This window comes from Carcharodon carcharias, chromosome X (assembly GCF_017639515.1).
Source record: "Carcharodon carcharias isolate sCarCar2 chromosome X, sCarCar2.pri, whole genome shotgun sequence".
In the NCBI taxonomy this organism is placed as follows: Eukaryota; Metazoa; Chordata; class Chondrichthyes; order Lamniformes; family Lamnidae; genus Carcharodon; species Carcharodon carcharias.
Window position 1 is genome coordinate 25,183,425 of NC_054507.1, and position 18,536 is coordinate 25,201,960.

Genomic DNA, 18,536 nt, shown 5'->3' on the forward strand with positions numbered 1-18,536 from the left:
CGGCTCGGGAGAAGCGATCAGCTCCCTCTCCTCTGGATAAGCTGTGGACAATGGGATGCGCTGCTACAATGGCACCGGCGATTTCTTCCGCTGCACCAATTTTACGCCCATTCGAGGAATTTTGCTGCCCCTAGGATTTTTAAACGCATATTTTTAGCAGCGACCAATAATCGACTCTTAATTCTTCTATTTTTTTGTTTTGCATACGATTTAGTGCAAACACCAGATGTAAATGATGTTTAAGTATCACATCCGCATGGTTTTCAATGACCTAAAAGTGCTGGTTTTGATGAGATCTTTCGCGATGCAAAGGAGCGAGCAGGATTTAGAGACGGGCCAGAGGAGGGAGAGAGAGGAAGGAGGAGGAGGAGGGCGGCTGGCCGGATCGGGATGCGGTTGGCCTCCGTTCCCCAATTGCTCGTCCCGGACCGACGAGGATTGTTACGGGGCGGACGGTGCCGGAGCTGGAGACGGACAGGAGGAGAAGGAGAGGAATGTGCCTCTTCAGACCGGAATAGACTCGGTGTCTCTCAGCAGCACTGAGAGCCCTTTGTGCAGGATCTGTTTCCAGGGACCAGACCAGGTACAGTGAGCATAAATGCTGAGATAGTACATTCTGCTCACATATCCCCTATGAAGCACGATTTTCATCATCAGGTTTTGCATCGAAGGTTTAAGAGTTGTTAAAGGAATAATGAAATAACAGGGTTTGTACATTTCTGGGAATACACATTTACTATAGACATGTATTGAAATATTATTATCTCGAGGAAAGAAGATTAAAAAGGGTGATCTAATTGAGGTGTCTAAAATGATGAAAGGATTTGATAGTTTTTCTCCATCTACCCTTTTTCCTCTGGTGGGGGGAACTTCAGAATAAATTAGAGCCAGGCCGTTCAGGGGGGATGTCAGGAAGCACTTACTCACAAAAAGGGTGGGTAGTGGCGATCTGGAACACTGTTCCCCACCCTCCCCAAAGAAAAAAAACAATCTGTTAAGGCTGAGCGAGAGTCAATTGAAAATGCCAAAACTGAGATTGATAGATTTCTGTTGGGTAAGGATATTGAGGGATGTGCAACCAACGTGGGTAAATGGACTGAAGATACAGATCAGTCATAATCTCGATGAATGGTGGAGCAGCTACACAGGGCTGAATGGCCTCCTTTTCCTAGGTTGTCATTTACAAGAAGATAGTTTTCATTGCTTTTCTTGGCTGAGTATATCAAAAGGGCTGTAGCTTGAATTCACTGGTAATAGCAATCGAACATTGGGACTGCTTTGTAATCAGAAGATGCTGCACATGTACAGCAGGTCGATCAGTATCTGAGGGGGAAAGGTTAATGGTGCCTTTATCAGAGCTGACATGGTCAGAGTGGAGAGGTCCCTTTACAGGACTGATCAAAATGAGTTTGGGAGGAGTCGGATGGTGTGGGAGGGGGAAAAGTTGACTGAAGGTTGAAGAGGCCAGCAGGAAAATGGGGCTGAGATAGATGAGGCCTAACGTTGTTGGGAGTTGATGATGTTGGGTGTGCCCAAGAGGAAGGTTAGATCTTGTTCCTGAAATTGAGACCTACTCTGATTCCAAAACGAGTTTTGTCTCTTGGTTCGATGAAATTAGGTAAGATATACTGACTGTTTCTCCCTGGTGATTTTTTTTTAACAACAATTTATATCCTAATAATCCTTCAGTTTGGAAGTGATCACTCATGAGATTCATGCACAGCACCAACACATAAAAGATGAAAAACTGATTTAAACAGCCCCCCAAATTCCATGGTGCTATTAAGGAGAATTGGTGGCTATGTGGCTATATGGAGAATTGACCGATGGTTCTAAACTTTGCTCTCTGTTTACGAGGTTGCGTAACCATTTGAGAAAATCATTGCTTTGTAACATTGTCCATTTATATCCCACAGGGAGAAATGTTAACCTAATTTTCCAAGCAGAAAATCCATAGGATTGGGTGGAATGTGGGTTTCTGACCCTGTCCATTGTGATCTGATTCCGTCAGATTCCTGACAGGTGGATTAGATTAAAATTGCCCTGATTTGACCAAGAATGTGAGCTACTTGCCTCTTGGGTTACGGATATAAACTGAGATGTTCAGTGATGTTCCGTCACTTTAGCTGTGATTGTTACAATGTGCTTAGCGACGCCTGTAACCCGATGACCAGTGGTTTTCTAATGCAAGGGGAACATTTCCTCTTGGTTGCTATGCCTTAGTGACATTGTGAACATGGTGGGCAGATTTCCCATGTGTGCTATTTCTTGTGAAATCGAAAGTGCATTTTAAATGGCCAGGAGAAATCTGCCCCCATCGTGCTGAGCTGCAGTCAGTATTGGAGTGAACGGAACCTTCTTTGATGAATCTCATTTTATGGAGCAGTGCAAATTCAACAATGGCAAATATTAATTTCTGATGCTGTCACTAGGGGATGTAGTGAAGCACCGGTGAGAGTTTTGTGTCTCTTTGTCCTGTATTATGTTGTGTCTCGGACTTGTGGTTGAAGATTGCATTGTAGTGAGATAATGGTTCATGCAAGATGGGGGAGGGTTTAGACCATAATAATCTCTATTCTGCCACATGTGCACATAGGGGTATAATAGAGTGTCATCTGTAGCTCAGTGGTATTATTCTCACCTCTGAGTCCCAAGAAGATTGTGGATTTAAACCCCAGTCTAGAGACTTGATAAAATAATCCAGGCAGACTGACACTCCCAGTACTTGAGGGACTACTGCACTATCAGAGGTGCTGTCTTTCAAATGAGATATTAAACCATGGCCCCCATCTGCCCTGTCAAGTCGTTGGGTAGATGTAAAAGATCTCAATGTGCTATTTGAAAGAAATGCGGGGGAGTTCTCTTTGGTGCCCTAACCAATATTTATCCCTCAACTGATATTTAGAAACCGATTTTCTAGTCACTGTCGCTGGGTCAAAAACCTGGATCTCCCTCTCTAACAACACTGTGGGTGTACCTACACCATATGGACTGCAGTGGTTCAAGAAGGCGGCTCACCACCACCTTCTCAAGGGCAAGTAGGGATGGGCAATAAATGCTGGCCCAGCCAGTGATGCCCGCATCCCCTGAATGAATAAAAAAGATCACATTACTGTTTGTGGGAGCTTGTTGTGCCCAAATTAGCTGCTGTGTTTCCGACATGGCAGGAGTGATTACTCTTTGAAAGTACTTCGTTGGCTGTAAAGTGCCTTGGGATATCCTGAAGTTGTAAAAGGTGCTATAGAAATGCAAGTCTTTTTTTACAGAAGCCAATGGTGGAGCACCAAAATGTATTTTACCCTATATGTTCCACCATTTTATAAGAAGTGGGATGGAGTAACTGAAATCCAAATTAGGACAATATTAGGTTCTTTTCTAATGGATCTGAAATAGACCAGTCTTGGGTTTGTAGGCAAATGCCATATATGTCTAACTTTAGCTATGTTGGATAGCTAGAAAATGAATGCACCTCTTAAGATTAAATTGTCTTGGCTGAGAACAAGATTATATATTATTTTCAGGGTTTAGAGAGGTTTGCTTCTGATTTCTTGCCACTTGTAGTGAACTTCAATAACATTGTGCTTAAAGCACTGTACCTATCAGAATCATACATCACAGGAGGAGGACATTAGGCCCATCTTGCCTGTGCCACTCTTTGAAAGAGCTGTTCAATTTGTTCCAATTGCTTGCTTCTTTCCCCACCATTTGCGCCCGCCAATAGCCCTGAAAATCTTTCCTTTTAAGAGCACAAGTCTGGTGGCAGTTGCAACACTCAATATAGCCACTGGACCCACCCACTTTATATCCTACAGTTGCTCTGTATTGTATAGCATGGTTGTTTGCAACAGTTTTATCTGCACACAACTGATTGCAGATCCTGCTGGTTTTGTGTTCCCCACACCATAAAGCAGTGTTCTCTTTCCTCTTTTGATAATTGAGGGCAGGGCTGTCATTTAAATAAGTTTTGGTGAATTTTTCACTGCCACATTGGGTGTTGTTCGTGTTGGAAACCCTACTGAGCCAGGGCAATAATTCCATGCTTCACACCAGCCATTTTGTGGCCCCTGAGTGAATTTGCCAGTGAGTGTCACATTAATTTTGTGCTTTAAGTCCATGCCCCACAGGAACTGAACACAAACTACACAACAGGCTCTTACATAGGACCTGCAGATAGCAGGCAGAGGGGATTTTCATCTCATCAGTCTGGGCTGGTTTTAAAACACAAATTCCAGAGTGAAAGAGATCTGTGTAAATTGCTTACACCATCTGATCATCATGCAGATACTTCTAAAAGAGTTTACAAAAGGGAATTGGGGTTGATTTTTATAAGTCTGTTGAGGGAAAGCTAGATAAGTGCATGCAGGAGAAAGGAATGGAAGGTTATACTGATGGGGCCAGATGAAGTAGGGTTGGGAAGAAGCTTGTGGAGCATAAACACCAGGACAGGCTAGTTGGCACTCTGTGTCTCCTGAGTCTAGGACTTCAACCTCTTGTAGAATTGGAAAGCCTCTTCTATACAGATTTTTTGTATTTATCCTTCCCTGATTGCCAGTGCTGGCTGATAGAGATGCAATCTGACTCTGAATCCAGCCAAACCAGGACACACGGTGCCTTGTTGAAAGAAAGTAAGAACTTGCATTTATGTAAAAAACAAAAAAACTGCGGATGCTGGAAATCCAAAACAAAAACAGAATTACCTGTAAAAACTCAGCTGCAGGCAGCATCGGCAGAGAAGAAAAGAGTTGATGTTTTGAGTCCTCATGACCCTTCAACTGAACTGAGTAATATTAGGAGAGGGGTGAAATATAAGCTGGTTTAATGTGGGGGTGGGGGGGTGGTGGGGTGTGATTGTAGGGACAAGCAAGCAGTGATAGGAGCAGATAATCAAAAGATGTCACAGACAAAAGAACAAAGAGGTGTTGAAGGCGGTGATATTATCTAAACGAATGTGCTAATTAAGAATGAATGGCAGGACACACAAGGTACAGCTCTAGAGGGGGTGGGGTGGAAAGACTAACAGGGCATAAAAGGTATAGATTTAAAAATAATGGAAATAGGTGGGAAAAGAAAAAAAAATCTATATAAATTATTGGAAAAAACAAAAGGAAGGGGGAAGAAACGGAAAGGGGGTGGGGATGAAGGAGGGAGTTCAAGATCTAAAGTTGTTGAATTCAATATTCAGTCTGGAAGGCTGTAAAGTGCCTAGTCGGAAGATGAGGTGCTGTTCCTCCAGTTTGCGTTGGGCTTCACTGCCATTTTAACACTCCACCCTGCTCTCTTGCCTACATGTCTGTCCTTGGCCTGCTGCATTGTTCCAGTGAAGCTCAATGCAAACTGGACGAACAGCACCTCATCTTCCGACTAGGCACTTTACGGCCTTTCGGACTGAATATTGAATTCAACAACTTTAGATCTTGAACTCCCTCCTCCATCCCCACCCCCTTTCCGTTTCTTCCCTCTTCCTTTTGTTTTTTCCAATAATTTATATAGATTTTTTTTTCTTTTCCCACCTATTTCCATTATTTTTAAATCTATACCTTTTATGCCCTGTTAGTCTTTCCACCCCACCCCCACTAGAGCTGTACCTTGAGTGTCCTGCTATCCATTCTTAATTAGCACATTCGTTTAGATAATATCACCACCTTCAACACCTCTTTGTTCTTTTGTCTGTGACATCTTTTGATTATCTGCTCCTATCACTGCTTGCTTGTCCCTACAACCACCCCCCCCACTTCTCTCCCCCCACCACCCCCCACCTTAAACCAGCTTATATTTCACCCCTCCTAATATTACTCAGTTCTGTTGAAGGGTCATGAGGTCTCGAAACGTCAACTATTTTCTTCTCCGCCGATGCTGCCAGACCTGCTGAGTTTTTCCCGGTAATTCTGTTTTTGTTTTTGACTTGCATTTATGTGGTGCCTTTCATGACCTCAGGACATCCCAAAGCGTGTGACAGCTAAGTATAGTTTTCAAAGTATAGTCACTGTTTTAGTGTAAAAACCACAGCAGCCAATTTGGGTACACAAATAGCAATGAGGTAAATGTTTTAGTTGTGTTGTTTGTGGGGTAAATATTGGCCAGGGTACAAGGGAGAATGTCCATGCTCTTCTTTGAATAGTGCCAAAGGATCTTTTACAACCACCGGACAACAGAAAGGGCCTCGGTTTAATGTCTCACCTGAAAGACAACACATCTGAAGGTGCAGCCCTCCTTCAAGACTGTATTGGAGTGTCAGTCTAAATTTTTGTCTCTGGAGTGGGACTTGTACTCTCAACTTTCTGACTCGAATATGAAAATCGTGTATGTATGTGTTTGTGTTGGGTGCAGACAAAAATCGGGCTTGTCTGTGATGCCATCTACAGTCAAATAGCCCAGGGCATATGTACTTCGATCATTGAAGGTGGCAGGACAGGTGGAGAGAGCAGTTAATAAAGCATAAAATCCTGGGCTTTATTAATAGGGCATAGAGTACAAGAGCAGGGAGGTTACACTGAATTTGTATAAGACCCTCGTTAGACCTCAGCTGGAATATTGTGTACAGTTCTGGGCACCATTTTCTAGGAAGGATTGGAGAGAGTACAGAAGAGGTTTACAAGAATGGTTCCAGGGATGAAAAGCTTCAGCTATGAGGATAGATTGGAGAAGTTGGGACTGTTTTCCTTGGAGAGGAGAAGGCTAAGAGGAGACTTGATAGAAGTTTTCAAAATCATGATGGAGCTGGACAGAGTAGATCAGGAGAAACTATTCCCGCTTGTAAAAGGATCAAGAACGAGAGGGCACAGATTCAAAGTGATTTGCAGAAGAAGCAAATGTGATGTGAGAAAAAACTTTTTCACACAGCGAGTGGCTCCGGTCTGGACTGCACTGCCTGGAAGTGTGGTGGAGGCAGGTTCAATCGAGGCATTCAAGAGGGCATTAGGTGATTATTTGAATAGAAACACTGTGCAGGGACATGGGGGAAAAGGCAGGGCAATGGCACGAGGTCATAATGCTCATTTGGAGAGCTGGTGCAGACACAAGCCAAATGGCCACCTTCTGTGCTGTTAAGATTCTGTGATGTAGGGCAAAGCTTTCAACTTTGGAAGGGGTGGAAAACAGGTGGTAGTGGATTGTCCACCAGTTACCCTCTCCCTGCGACTGATGTTATTTTTGATTGAAACCAATAGACAGAATTGGGTTGTGTTCGTAATGGCCACTTGGTCCACAACCACCCACTTTATGTCCCTGCCCAAGTTGAAAGTTTTTCCCGCTCTCTTGAGGCTCATACAGGCAAAATGGCTACTGGGTGAGGTACCAGAAGGCAATGGTGAAAATATCTCTAACATGCCAATGCTTTTAGCAAGTGGAGGAGAGGGCAGAAAGCGAAATGATGACTGCAATTTGTAGACATAACAGTGTCACTCATTCTGCCGCTTGTCTTTTAACAGAAATGTCAAAAGCTGGAGATTGGTTAGTGACAAAGCTATGAATGACAATGCTATAAATGTTATGTAAACTGTGTAATAGTTGTTGCGCGCACATGTAAATTTGTGAGTTTTATATAATGTAAAGTTGGCTGTGTAACTTGTACCTTCCTTCATGCTTTCTAAATACACTAGTTGGCTTTTTTTTTAACTGTTCTACATCCATCTCTTCTAATCCCTTTTTTCAGCTTTTTTAGTCCCCTTTCGTATTTTCTACCTTTTCCCCTCATTTTCTTTTCCCTGTCGATTCTTCTGGCTCTACTGGCTTTTTCTTATCTCCAGTTAGCGGTGCAGCTGTTCCTAAAACAGACGAGAAAGGAATCGGCTCCAAATGATAAGATGCTTTTGCATTCCTTGTCAAAGTGCGGGGGTGGTGGGTGAGAGTTAAGCTGCCTTGAATGCTGTATTTATGTTACTGAACTGCTTAAAGGAATGGGATTGGAATATTGCCCAAGGGGTTTCTGTGCTGCGGAATTGACTGTTGCATATTGGGTGGGGGGTCAGTTTCACAATGCTGGACAAACTTGACTGCACCCATGCAAAAGCTTTCAAATGCATGTGTTTTTCACAACAACAACTTGCATTCTTGCAGCACCTTTACCAAGGTGCTTCACAGGAGCATTAGCGAACAGAATTTGACAGTCACATGAGGTTTTTTTTATTCATTTAGGGATGTGAGCATCGCTGGCTAGGCCAGCATTTATTGCCCATCCCTAGTTGCCCCTTGAGAAAGTAGTGGTGAGCTGCCTTCTTGAACTGCTGCAATCCACGTGGTGTAGGTACACCCACAGTTCTGTTAGGGAGGGAGTTCCAGGATTTTGACCCAGCGACAGTGAAGGAACAGCCGATATATTTCCAAGTCAGGATGGTGAGTGGCTTGGAGGGTGGTGGTATTCCCATGTGTCTGCTGCCCTTGTCCTACTAGATGGTTGTGGGTTTGGGAGATGCTGTCTAAGGAGCCTTGGTGAGTTCCTGCAGAGTATCTTGTAGATGGTACACACACTGCTGCCACTGTGCGTTGGTGGTGGAGGGAGTGAATGTTTGTGGATGGGCTGCCAATCAAGTGGGCTGCTTTGTCCTGGATGGTGTTGAGCTTCTTGAGCGTTGTTGGAGCTGCACTCATCCAGGCAAGTGGGGAGTATTCCATCACTTTCCTGGCTTGTGCCTTGTAGATGGTGGACTGGCTTTGAGGAGTCAGGAGGTGAGTTACTCGCCACAGGATTCCTAGCCTCTGACCTGCTCTTGTAGCCACAGTATTTATATGGCAGGTCCAGTTCAGTTTCTGGTCAATGTTAACCCCCAGGATGTTGGGATAGGTAATCAAAAGCTTGGTCAAAGAATAAGGTTTTAAGGAACGTCTCAAACATAGAGTTAGAGGTAGAGAGGTTTAGGGAGGAATTCCTGTGCTTGGGGTCACCAATGGTGCGGCGATTAAAATCCAGGATGGCCAAGAGGCTGGAATTGGAGGAACACAGATATTTTAGAGTGCAGTAGAGCTGGAGGAGCTGAGAGAGATAGGGAGGGTGAGTACCATGGAGGGATGAGAATTTTAAAATCAAGACATTGCCAGATTTAAAGTCATGTGTAATGTATCTGGCAGTTAGACCTTCAACAATGGCTTTGATGCGAGCAAGAAACAGGCGTCATGAACCAGAATGGGTGGGTGAAGTCCATGGACTGTCAGAATAGATTATAGCCTGTACTTCAGGCAGCAAGGGTTATATTGCTATGTTTTTAGAATTACATAGAAATTATAGCACAGAAATAGGCTTTTTTTAATTCATTCATGGGATGTGGGTGTCATTGGCTAGGCAGGCATTTATTGCCCATCCCAAATTGCCCTTGTTCAGAGGGCATTTTTAAGAGTCAACCATATTGCTGTGGGTCAGGAGTCACGTGTAGGCCAGACCAGGTAAGGATAGCAGATTTCCTTCCCAAAGGCCATTTGGCCCAGTTTCATCTCTCCCTTACCAGCAGAACCTTTATAATTCAAAACGGGTGCTTGTTGGGTGAGAATGTGGATTGGCTGGTTGGTGGTGGGGGGGGGTGCAAATGAGTGTGTTGATAACTGAATCTTCCACAAAGATTTAAGGAACATAACCTTAAATGGCTTTGGGGTGATGTCAGGAAGTGCTTCTTAACACAAAGAGGAATGGAAACCTGGAACACTTTTCCCCCACCATCCCCACCAAAAAAATCTGGAGATTGGTTGAAAATTTCAAAACTGTGAGCAGTAGATTTTGTTAAGCGAGGATATTAAACCAAAATGGGACTAAAATACATGTCAGCCACAATTTGATGAACATGGTGGAGCAGGCTTGAGGGGCTGAATGGCCTCCTCCTGTTCTTGTGTAACAGGCTCGAGGAGGGGTGCTGAATAGCCTCCTCCTCTTCCTGTGTAACAGGCTTGAGGAGGGGGCTGACTGGCCTCCTCTTGTGTAACAGGCTCGTGGAGGGGCTGAATGCCCTCCTCTTCCTGTATAACAGGCTCAAGGAGGGGCTGAATGGCTTCCTCCTGTTCTTGTGTAATCCATCGTCATCCAGGTTGAGTCTTTTCTTTTCGAACCTGCTTTTGACTAACACAAGCCGAACACACAACTTATCTATATTTCTGCAGTCTTTAAGAATGGTTTAATTGCACCTAACAAATGAATTAATGAAAATACAGTTACGTAGGTGAAAATTTATAAAATGACTGAATTAAGAAAGGATTGAATTTTTCCCAGATACCACCAGTAATAATCAGAAAATCAAAAGGAATTGTCTGTTATCCCTCTTGGTGTATAATTACAGACAATTTACCAGTGATTGCGATTGCTAGCAGTTTGAAATGCGATCAAACATTTGCTGAGGGAAATTCAACTATTGTTTTTTGGATGAGACGTTAAACTGAGGCCTCCATCTGTTCTCTTAGGTGGACAGAAAATATCCAGCGCCACTACTTCAAAGAGGAGCGAGCCATTCTCCTGGTGTCATGGCCAATATTCATCTTTCTGTCAGCATCGATCAAGACCAGATTGGGGTGTAGAACTGATGGCAGACTTCAAGCACGCTCCTGAACCAGGAGATCCAATGCTTGATGAGGGTTGCTGAATGGCCTCCTCCTGTTCCTGTGTAACAGGCTTGAGGAGGGGCTGAATGGCCTCTTCCTCTTCCTGTGTAACAGCCTCAGGACTGATTGTAATAATTTATGTGAGCTGCCCGTGGTTCCAGGGGCAGCTTGTCTGTGTGGTCTGATCCAATATAAGGCCACTTGCCTCATCAGTGGCAGTTTCCTCTCACTTGAGTGTCTTTTTGAGGGCTTGGAGTATCTGGGATCAGAATTGGGCAGGGGTGGGGATTGGGTAGGATCTGACAATTTTACATTGGTTGTTTGCACCACTCTGGTAGGGTTACCAACTGTGATTAAGTGTATTCCTGGAGGTTTCATCACATAACTTGCCCCACACTCCAGCCATTAGTCAGCCAACACACCCATCCATGCCTTCCTATGCCACTTGGAAAGCAAAAAGACATATTACCCAATTGGATGATGTTGCCAAACAGCCCTTTTTTCCCATTTTCAATATTTTTATGTATTTTATGGTAAAGAGAAATGTTCAAAGAAAATGACCAAAAATGCCCAATTTTAAAAAAATGTTCCTTTGTTATTTCTCCAGGATTGCACAGAGCTGTGTCCTGGAGATTGATTTTCAATTCCTGCAGACTCCAGGCCAATCCTGGAGGGTTAGCAACCCTACAGTTTGGGTAAAATTTGGCTTCCCACTGAGTGAAGTGGAGGTTGGTGTGAAAGGCGAGGGGAAAAAAAGGTGCTGAAGGCTGCATTGGTGAGCAGTCAAGAGGTCCAGCTTCAAAGGTCTTTGCTGAGTGTTAGTTGGCCTTGTTACCAGGCCAGGGAGTCTATAAATTGAGCTTCTTGTCTTGTCTATTACCCAATCCAGGAGGCCTCTGTAGGCCCAACTTTCACTAATCCAGAAACCTGGATGGTGGCGACCTGCCAATGCCAGGTCACTTGGCGTCAGAGAGGTGGGAACAGCAGGAAGTCTAGTGTGGGAAGACCATCTTGTCCACCCTGCCTCTTTGTTGTCATGGGCTTTCTAATGGCACAGATGCTCCAGGCCCATGTGGGAATTCACCTAGGCTGCTTCATGGGACAGAGACCTGATGTTTCTGAGTCCAATCTGACTTTTGTCCCCCCGACCCCCTTCAACGTTTTCCGTTGTCTTTTTCTTTATTCTTTCATGGGGTGTAGACGCCGCTGGCAAGGCCAGCATTTGTTGCCCATCATTTATTGACCTTGAACCAAGTGTCTTGCTGGGCCATTTCAGAGGGCAGTTAAGAGTCAACTACATTGCCATGGGTCTGGAGTCATATATAGGACAGGCCAGACTGGGTAAGCCTCAACAAAAACAGAATTACCTGGAAAAGCTCAGCAGGTCTGACAGCATCGGCGGAGAAGAGCACAGTTGATGTTTCGAGTCCTCATGACCCTTCAACAGAACTCAAGTTCTGTTGAAGGGTCATGAGGACTCGAAACAAAAGAGTTGACGATGCTACCAGACCTGCTGAGTTTTTCCAGGTAATTTTGTTTTTGTTTTGGATTTCCAGCATCTGCAGTTTTTTGTTTTTATCTGGGTAAGCCTCAGCTTATTTGCTGATGAAAATCATCCAAGTTTTTGTTCCCTCCACAATTAGTCTATTTCAACACACTCCTGGCTGGCCTCCCACTTTCTACCTTCTGTGAACTTGATCTCATGAAAACTGTGCTGCCTGTATCCAGAGCCCAGGAGAGGGTGTACAAAGGGCGCCAAACATCAGAGCGTGGGCTCATTGCTCTTAATGGAATTTCTTCTTGTCCCCCAGCCTGAGCAGCCAGAGCTGCAGACCTGAAAGACCGACTTTAAAAAAAATAGGATCCATCAGCCTGAGAGTTCCGATTGTTTTAAAATACTAAAGCGGGTCTGTCAGGTCAAGTTTCACTGAGTTGCTGCGCTGCTGCTTCTGACCTTTGGGCAGCTTCGTGGTTCTGGTTTTTAAAAAACGTCTGCCAGAAAGCCATGAAGCTGGCCAAAGATCAGAAGCAGTGCAACAACTGAGAGTGTTCCTGCTTGGAAAAATGGTAAGTGAAATCTCTACTTTAGGGCCATTTGGGTGCTGGTTGGGGGAGATTGAAGGAAAGTTGGGGGAGTGGTTGGAGGGAGGGAGGGGTGGGGGGAGCTTGATGGTGCGGGGAGTTTGAAGGGAGCAGTGGGGGAGAGGTTGGAGGGAAGGGGGTGGGGAGAAGTTGGAGGGAGGGATGAGAGGGTGGTTGGAGGGAGGGGAGGGGTGGGAGCTGGGGAGAGGTTGGGAGGGGCGAGGGTGTGGGGAGAGGTTGAAGGAAGGGGTGTGGAGGTTGAGGGAAGGAGAGGTGTGGGGTTTGGGGGGAGGGTGGGGGACAGGCTGGTGGGAGGGGTGGGGATAGGTTGGGGGAAGGAGGGCTTTGGGGGCGAGGTTGGGAGGAGGGGTGGGGGAGAGATTAGACGGAGAAGTAGGAGGGTGGGGCCGAGGTTGTAAGGAGGGTGGGGGGATAGGTTGGAGGAGGGGGTGGGGGGAGGTTGGAGCAGTTTGGGCAGAGGGGCTGGTTGGAGGGAGGGATGGGGGGGGTTGGTTGGAGGGAGGGGTGGAAGTGGGGAGAGACTGGAGGGAGGGGTGGGACTGGGGAAAGGTTGGAGAGAGGGGGTGTGGGGTGGGGGGAGGCTGGAATAAGGGGTCTGGGGTGGGGGGATGTTGGAAGGAGGGGTGGGATGGTGGGGGCAGATGGAGGGGGGAGGGAGGGGTGGGATGGAGGGGGGAGGGAGGGGCAGGATGGTGGTTGGACAGAATGGCAGTTAGGGGTTGGGGGAGGTTAAAGGGAGTAGCGGTTAGAGGGGTGGGGGGGGTGGTTGGAGGGAGGGACGAGAGGTTGGTTTGAGGGAGGGGTGTGCGGGAGGTTGGAGGGGTGTGGGCTGGAGGATAGTGGGAGGGAGGGGTGGGGGGTGGCTGGAGGGAGGGATGGGTTTGGGGAGAGGTTGGATGGAGGGAGGGGTGTGGGGTGGGGATGGGTTGGAGGGAGGGGTTTGGAGAGGTTGGAAGGAGGGGTGTGCAGCTTGGGGGAAGGAGGGGTGTGGGTTTGGGGGGAGGTTGGAGGGGGAGTGGGAAGGAGGTTGGAGGGAGGGATGGGGCATGTGTTGGAGGGAGGAATGGGGCAGGGACAGAGGTAGAAGGAGGGAGGGGTGGGGGGAGGTAGAAGGAGGGAGGGGTGGGGGGGAGGTAGAAGGAGGGAGGGGTGTGGGCGAGGTAGAAGGAGGGAGGGGTGTGGGGGAGGTAGTAGGAGGTGGGGTGGGGGTTGTTTGGAGGAATGTGTGGAAATGGTTGGAGGGAGGTTTGGGGGTGGGGTGGTTGGAGGGAGGGGTGGGAGGGTTGAGGCTGGTGGGCGGGGTGGGGATAGGGTGGGGGAGAGAGAGGGGTGGGGGAGAAGTGGGAGGGGTGGGTGGGGTGAGGCTGGTGGGTGGTTGGGAGGAGGGGTGGGGGAGAGATTAGACGGCGAAGTAGGAGGGTGGGAGGGAGGTTGTAGGGAGGGCGGGGAGATAGTTTGGAGGGGTCTGGGCTGAGGGGGTGGGTGGAGGGAGAGATGGGAGGAGGTTGAAGGGAGGGGTGAGGATTGTGGAGAGGTCGGAGGGAGCGGGTGTGGGGCGGGGGGAGGTCGGAGGGAGCGGGTGTGGGGCGGGGGGAGGTCGGAGGGAGCGGGTGTGGGGCGGGGGGAGGTCGGAGGGAGCGGGTGTGGGGCGGGGGGAGGTCGGAGGGAGCGGGTGTGGGGCGGGGGGAGGTCGGAGGGAGCGGGTGTGGGGCGGGGGGAGGTCGGAGGGAGGGAGGGAGGGGGCCAGGGGGAGGTCGGAAGGAGGGGCGGGATGGCAGTCGGACGGAGGGGTGGGATGGCGGAGGGAGGGGTGTGGGGGAGGTTGGAGGGGTGGGGCAGGTTGGAGCGTGGGGTGTGGGGAGGTTGGAGCGTGGGGTGTGGGGAGGTTGGAAGGAGGGGTGTGGGAGGTTGGAGGGAGGGAGGTGGGGGAGGTTGGAGGGAGGGGTGGGGAATGGTTAGAGGAAGGAGTGGGGCAGGGATGGAGGGAGGGAGGGGTGTGGGAAGGTTGGAGGGTGGAGTGTGGGCTGGGGTAGTAGGAGGGAGGGGTGTGGGGAGGTTGGAGGGTGGGGTATGGGCTGGGGTAGTAGGAGGGAGGGGTGTGGGGAGGTTGGAGGGTGAGATGTGGGCTGGTGTAGTAGGAGGGAGGGGTGTGGGGAGGTTGGAGGGTGGGGTATGGGCTGGGGTAGTAGGAGGGAGGGGTGTGGGGAGGTTGGAGGGTGGGGTATGGGCTGGGGTAGTAGGAGGGAGGGGTGTGGGGAGGTTGGAGGGTGGGGTATGGGCTGGGGTAGTAGGAGGGAGGGGTGTGGGGAGGTTGGAGGGTGAGATGTGGGCTGGGGTAGTAGGAGGGAGGGGTGTGGGGAGGTTGGAGGGTGAGATGTGGGCTGGGGTAGTAGGAGGGAGGGGTGTGGGGAGGTTGGAGGGTGGGGTATGGGCTGGGGTAGTAGGAGGGAGGGGTGTGGGGAGGTTGGAGGGTGAGATGTGGGCTGGGGTAGTAGGAGGGAGGGGTGTGGGGAGGTTGGAGGGTGAGATGTGGGCTGGGGTAGTAGGAGGGAGGGGTGTGGGGAGTTTGGAGGGTGGGATGTGGGCTGGGGTAGTAGGAGGGAGGGGTGTGGGGAGTTTGGAGGGTGGGATGTGGGCTGGGGTAGTAGGAGGGAGGGGTGTGGGGAGTTTGGAGGGTGGGATGTGGGCTGGGGTAGTAGGAGGGAGGGGTGTGGGGAGTTTGGAGGGTGGGATGTGGGCTGGGGTAGTAGGAGGGAGGGGTGTGGGGAGTTTGGAGGGTGGGATGTGGGCTGGGGTAGTAGGAGGGAGGGGTGTGGGGAGTTTGGAGGGTGGGATGTGGGCTGGGGTAGTAGGATGGAGGAGTGGAGGTTGGTGGGAGGGATGGGGGGTGGCTGGAGGGAGGGTGGTTGGGGGGTGGGGTTGTTGGAGGTTAGGGAGAGTTTGGAGGGAGGGATGGGGAGAGGTTGGCGGAGGTGTGGGGGGGTGGGGAGGGGTTGGAGGGAGAGGTGTGGAGGTTGCGAGAAGGAGGGGTGTGGTGTTTGGGGGGAAGTTGGAGGGAGGGGTGGGGGAAAGGTTGGAGGGAGGGGGGTGGGTTGGGGAGGAGGTTGGAGGGAGGTGTGGGGGATAGGTTGGAGGGAGGAGTGGGGGCGTTTGGAGGGGTGTGGTTGGAGGGAGGGTTGATGGGGAGGTGGGAGGGAGGGGTGGGAGTGGGGATAGGTTGGAGGGAGGGATTTTGGGTGGGGGAGGTTGGAAGAAGGGGTGTGGGTTGGGGGGAGATTGGAAGGAGGGGTGTGGGGTGGGGGAGAGTTTGGAGGCAGGGGTGGGGGAGAAGTGGGACAGAGGAGTAGGAGGATGGGGCAGAGGTTGGAACGAGGGGTGGGGGAGAAGTGGGACGGAGGAGTAGGAGGATGGGGCAGAGGTTGGAACGAGGGTTGGGGGAGAAGTGGGACGGAGGAGTAGGAGGATGGGGCAGAGGTTGGAACGAGGGGTGGGGGAGAAGTGGGACGGAGGAGTAGGAGGATGGGGCAGAGGTTGGTGGGAGGGGTGGGGGAGAAGTGGGACGGAGGAGTAGGAGGATGGGGCAGAGGTTGAAACGAGGGGTGGGGGAGAAGTGGGACGGAGGAGTAGGAGGATGGGGCAGAGGTTGGAACGAGGGGTGGGGGAGAAGTGGGACGGAGGAGTAGGAGGATGGGGCAGAGGTTGGTGGGAGGGGTGGGGGAGAAGTGGGACGGAGGAGTAGGAGGATGGGGCAGAGGTTGGTGGGAGGGGTGGGGGAGAAGTGGGACGGAGGAGTAGGAGGAGGGGGCAGAGGTTGAAACGAGGGGTGGGGGAGAAGTGGGACGGAGGAGTAGGAGGATGGGGCAGAGGTTGGAACGAGGGGTGGGGGAGAAGTGGGACGGAGGAGTAGGAGGATGGGGCAGAGGTTGGTGGGAGGGGTGGGGGAGAAGTGGGACGGAGGAGTAGGAGGATGGGGCAGAGGTTGGAACGAGGGGTGGGGGAGAAGTGGGACGGAGGAGTAGGAGGATGGGGCAGAGGTTGGTGGGAGGGGTGGGGGAGAAGTGGGACGGAGGAGTAGGAGGATGGGGCAGAGGTTGGTGGGAGGGGTGGGGGAGAAGTGGGACAGAGGAGTAGGAGGATGGGGCAGAGGTTGGAACGAGGGGTGGGGGAGAAGTGGGACGGAGGAGTAGGAGGATGGGGCAGAGGTTGGAGGGACGGGTGGGGGCTGGACTGGAGGTTGGAGGATGGGTTGGGGAGGAGGTTGGAGGGAGGGATGGGATGGGGTATCACTTTTTTGTTGTTAGTGTTTCTTATGAATTAATTACATTTTTCCATTTCAGGCTATAAATTCGTTGTACAAACCAATTTGTATGACAGCTTCCGGGGGAACTGGATATCCAGTTGTTGAGTTAAGGCCACACTGAATTTATGTACTCAGTATCATTCTTCTCCAAATTGTTGATCTGAATTTTTCAATCGACATTTTCCTAAGCTGCTAATAATGTCTGATTGACAAATCCTGGGGATAGTGTCATTGGCGTAAAAGGGGCAGATGCCATTTATGGTATATTGTGGGTTGGTGCCAGAGAAGTCAGAATGGTAAAATTGTACTAGCTACAGAGTTGGATTGTTTTGTAAATGTAGTGATTTTATTTGGAACCACTTTCCTAACATCAGTTGATTTCTCTGTGATTAATTATCCTTAGAGAATCAGCATTCGGCCTCCAATTTCACCATTGCTACTGTCACTCAGCCTACTGTATGCAAATGTAATGAAAGAAAGACAATACCTACATTTATACAGCAACTTTCACAATATCTTATAACAGTCTACAGTGAAATAAAAACTTTTGAGTTGTAGTCACTGATATAATGTAGCAAATGGCAGAACAGGCTCAAGGGGCTGAATGGCTTACTCCAGCTATGTATGTTCATATTTCATTCTGAATGGATGAGATGAGCTGTGCTAGATGATCTTTGTCATCCATAATTATCTTGTGATCAGAGGATGGAATCATTGCTGTAGTCCTATTTATTTTGTTGCTAATGAAAGTTTACCGTGAGCAGGCTTTGTAGGATGAAATTGCCAGGACAGGAGTGTAATGTACTTATAGTGAATTAGTAGCCTGTTTTATCCTCAACATGATTCTCAAGAGTCTTTTCCATTGACTTCAGTCTTGTCCTTTTGTCTACTTACCTTTTATCCCACTCTATCTTGGTGCTTTTTATGAGTTTTTTTGAAGAATGAAATATTGTGATAAAGTTGTATTGCATTGGAGATATTGAAATTATATTGTAGTGGGAAGCAGCAATCAGCAGAGGCTTCAGGCTTGTTGATCACGAAAACACAGATACAATTCAGTCTTTGTCTCCTGGCTCTTAAAAGTTGTGTTGCACAGAGACACCTGAGGACTCCAATGCTTCTCACTGATTGAATGTTGTTCAATCATTCCACTTTGTTGCTCAGGAGTCATTTGATCTTATATAAAATAATTATATTGAATAGTACCATGCACTAAGGTAGGAGAAAATCCCCTATCACCCCTGTGCTTGCTGGCCCACATTGACTTCGGGTTAAGCAACAACTCGATTTTTTTTTTAAGTTTTCATCCTTGTTTTCAAATCCCACCATGGCCCTTGCCCCTCCCTATCTCCACAACCTCTTCCAGCCCTACAACCTTCCTAGATATCTGCACTCCTCCAATTCTGGCCTCTTGAGCATATTCAATTTTATTTGCTCTACCATTAGCGGCTATGCCTTCTGCCTGGGCCCTAAGCTCTGGAATTCCCTCTCTAGACCACTCCGCCTTTCTGCCTGCTCATTTTAAGTTGGGTCTTTAAAACCAACCTCTTTGACCAAGCTTTTGTGTCACCTGCACTAAAATTTCCTTATGTTTGGTACCTTTCCTCTGAAGCACTTT

General features: G+C 48.8%; 1 protein-coding gene across 1 annotated transcript in view; it reads left to right on the forward strand.

The window, feature by feature from the left end:
• Positions 1-214: 214 nt before the first annotated feature.
• LOC121273318 (E3 ubiquitin-protein ligase MARCHF9-like) overlaps positions 215-18,536 on the forward strand; it is a 49,285-nt gene continuing 30,963 nt past the window's right edge. Inside the window, exon 1 of the mRNA XM_041180453.1 lies at positions 215-583. Within this exon, the coding sequence (XP_041036387.1) occupies positions 233-583 (351 nt within the window). The 5' untranslated portion in view covers positions 215-232. The remainder of the gene's footprint in view (positions 584-18,536) is intronic.